Genomic DNA, 3,875 nt, shown 5'->3' on the forward strand with positions numbered 1-3,875 from the left:
ATCTTGAGTCAGAGTAGTTACTCCTCCTCCCCAATGTATCTATCGAAGACAACAGCTGGGCTTCATCGATACCGTCGACCAAACAACTACAGACTCAGGCTTTAGTTGAAGGTTAACCACGAAAACAAGAAGAAAACCAAATATAGATTTACTTCTTATCCTCTTCAGAGTCTCAAAATGTGGATATTTCATCTGTCATGTTCATGGAACTTCAGAAGCTTTGAAGGAGGTTACATCCATGTTTCGATCCGCAAACCCTAATCCTTAAGCCCCCTTTACAAATCAAGAATTTAGCTCGGCCGAATTGTCAGCGAGCTCTCTATTACTAGGAGGTATGACACTGATGCCGTCGAAGAAACTCTGTCGTTTGTTCGTAGGCATCAGGGTCATGCCTCCTCGTAATTTAGAGCTCGCTGACAACTCGGCCGAGCTAAATTCTTGATTTGTAAAGGGGGCTTTAGGACTCCATGCGTTCACGGCTCCGACGGAGAGACGCTTCACACTGTGGCCAGTCGAGTGTGGAACAGACCTCTAACTGTAAGACAAAAGTTCTAATTGTCACGTAATACTAATACTGGCTGTTACACATGCACCTGTTATGTCCTAGATTTAAACAGACAGTTTTCTAAGGGGTCCATGCGTTCACGGCGTGGCCGACGAGACAAAGTTCCATTGGTCACGTACGTAATGCTACATGTAGAGCTGGTTGTGACACGTGTTCCTTTTATGTCCGAGATATGAACAGACAGTTTTTAAGAGCTCCATGCGTTCATGGCTCCGCCGACGGAGAGACGTTTCATACTGTGGCCTGTAGACAGACATCTTACTGTAAGACGAAAGTTCCAATCGTCACGTAAAACATGTACTAGTGCTGGTTGTTACACTGTTTTCTAATGGCTCCATGCGTTCGCGTCACGGCCGACGAACAGGCGTTTGACATTGCGGCGAACTTCCTCCAGCCGGAAGCCGTAGATGATGGGGTTAACCGCGGAGTTCAGGAGAATAAATCCTAGCGTCGCTGGAATCTTGGTACTACAATCTTCTCTGCAGGTCACCTCGTTGGCCACTACCGCGCACCAAGGCAACCACCCCACTAGAAACACGACGGTGATGATGAGCACGGTGATGGCTGATTTTCTGCTGGTGGTAGGCTGGACCTGCACCGCGGCTTCCCGCCGCCTGATGTCGCTAACCTGTCGCCACAGGCAGCGGAACACGCCCAGGTGAAGAACATGATCGCCGCCATCGGGATGAAGACGAGAATCAGGATGAGGATCATGTAGCTTTGTGGGGTGCCTCCGCCAGCCTGGGAACACCCTACCTGGGACGGGAACGCACAGCTCCAGCCAAACACCGGCAGTAGTGCCAGGATACTACTCCACATCCAGACCACGATGATGACGACCTTACATCTATCGTTGGTGACCCTGTTCTCGTAAGTCATACCGTGGACGATGAACCAGTAGCGCTCGGCCGTTAGCGCCAGCAGACTATATGCCGAGGACAGCGCGGAAAGGAGGAAAGATGTGGCGAGGAAACGGTGCAAAGCCGTGGGAGGAGGGTTTCGAGATCCCGCGTAAACGTAGGCGGTGATACACGAGCAGAGGGAGCTAATCCCAGCCACGATGTCGCTTGCCGCCATGTTGGCCATCAGGATGTAGACCGGCTTGTGCAGCGCCTCGTACTTGATGATGGCCGCTAAGGGTAGGCTGTTCGCCACGACAGACCACAAAGACAATCCGCTGCAAATGTGAAACATCCAGAGGTACCGATTGTCACTCCCCAAATGGTAGAGGAATTTTTCAATCAAATGGGAAGATACTTTTTCAATCTTATCTTCAAAACATCCTAGTATGGTTGAATTGGCGTTTTCTTCTACATGAGAAATATTGTTAGCGCCAAGTGAACTGCAGTTCTTTGATATATCCTCCAAAGTTTTTACACCGTCCGTACTGTTGCTGCGTCCTGTTGTAAAGTTTAGATCGTGTTGAGGTGCTGAAATCGTACTAAAGCCGTAGCTAGCTAAAATGACAAGCGTCAGAGCCGTCTTAACGTTCAGTCGTCTCGACATCATCCAGCGATTCACTGTTTCAATCGTAATGAAGGCAATGACGATCTGTCACTTAACGTATCAATAAACTACACGAAATGGCTTAATCGCCGCTCAATTTGCTAAAAACCAAAATCGCATCTCACCGAATACCGTTTGGATGTCCCCGAAGCAAAATCAAAAGACCTTGTTTACGTAGAACGACGTCACTTGTTCCCGAAAGAACAGCCTCTCCGCCCACATTGTCAACAGCCCCTCACTGGACACATTCAAGAGAGGTTGCTGCCATCGCACACGTAGTCCAGCCAGACTTTGTGCCTCCTCCGTCTGCGTGATATTCTTACCAAGAAGGTTGCAGATTATGGACCAGATCGAACTAGAACTTATGATGCCCAAGCTAAGATATCAAGTTGTTTACGTAGACCGTCGCCTGCAATGCCCAACCCTTGAATGATATCAAGTTTTGAATGCAGCAAATGTCTATTCAAAGTTTGCGTGTTGATTCGTTACTTGTCATAATCTCAGTTTTAGCCAGGTGCAGGAAAGACGTAATATAGCTCAACTTCCGAGCTCAAGTTGTCAATAGAAACCAAATCCCTAAAATTCCCAAGCAGATGTTTGGATTAAAAATCGCATTGTTGGTTTGTTCCGCTCCTCTGAAACGCGAACATTCCTACGTTTATAATATAATTTTCCATCCCAACATTGTCGGCGTTATTTTCAAAGGCTAAAATGTTAGTGAAAAATGTAAATTAAAGGTACTACAAAATTTGACGTTGGGGACACACATGTCTTCTCACTGTTAACTAGGCTAAACTGTAATTTGTAACAGGAATTTCATTGCTAAGGTAACCAAGACGCGGAAGCTACATGATTTTATACAAGTGACAATTGCAGTGGTATTTGCTATAGGTCGTCGTACAATTTTGATTTCGTCTACTAGGATTTTCAAGCAGACTGTGACGAAACAACCACCGACAACGATTTAAGACAGCCATTGGCCATAACAAAAAAGCTGAATCTTGCACACCATATGCGCGTCCATCCCTAGAATGCAACCAGTTTGCGATCCTATCCAACGACGGTCACACGCGGACACATGTTACTTGGCTCTTACCTAGAGAAAGAACGTGCGTTTAGTGCTGACAAATTCATTTTACTAATGTGCTTTGATCGCACTACATTATATAAATATGTTTCAAGTTATATTTTTAACATTACTAAGAAACGAGAAGAAGTCGAACAAATGTATCAGAGTAGTTTTAGAACCATGTGTTAGATGTTTTAATAGTCCTAGAAACCATCTCAATGTCATCATGTGTATCTTGTAGTATATGCCTGATATTGCATTGTACGTTAAAATCCCATGTTGATCTTGTGCACTCAAAATATTTCCGCAGACACTTTTCACCTGCTCATAGTCGGACTCTAACGCTTACGTCTCTTCCGTAGGTCTATATCTCTTTGATGATAAATGCATAATTTAAGTACCATTGAGAGAGTATGGATTTCACTTGGAAACTGGCGCTACGTGAACCTTTTGATTCCCAAAGCTAGCTAGCTAAACTGGAAAGGACAGACGTTAACACAAATAACAGATGATGTGTTAATACTGATGAGATGAGATATTTAAAGGTAGTTTTAGAAATTTGAAGAATATGCATGATTCGTATCGTCTACTAGGCTCCACAAGTCACCGGAAAAACAGTAGAACTTGGCCAAAGATATCTTTATTGACACAACAAAAATACAGCGACTTTCGCAAATGAACTACATGCCTAGTTTATGTTTAGACTACATACAGTAACAACAGCAAAACGACTAG

The 3,875-nt window shown here is 44.8% G+C and overlaps 1 protein-coding gene across 1 annotated transcript; it reads right to left on the bottom strand.

Moving 5' to 3' along the window:
• Positions 1-1,093: 1,093 nt before the first annotated feature.
• Positions 1,094-1,759, bottom strand: LOC118424938 (adenosine receptor A2b-like). The gene has a single exon (XM_035833744.1). It carries the CDS (start codon positions 1,757-1,759, stop codon positions 1,094-1,096), a length of 666 nt encoding a protein of 221 aa, XP_035689637.1.
• Between the last annotated feature and the right edge of the window lie 2,116 nt (positions 1,760-3,875).

This window comes from Branchiostoma floridae, chromosome 10 (assembly GCF_000003815.2).
Source record: "Branchiostoma floridae strain S238N-H82 chromosome 10, Bfl_VNyyK, whole genome shotgun sequence".
In the NCBI taxonomy this organism is placed as follows: Eukaryota; Metazoa; Chordata; class Leptocardii; order Amphioxiformes; family Branchiostomatidae; genus Branchiostoma; species Branchiostoma floridae.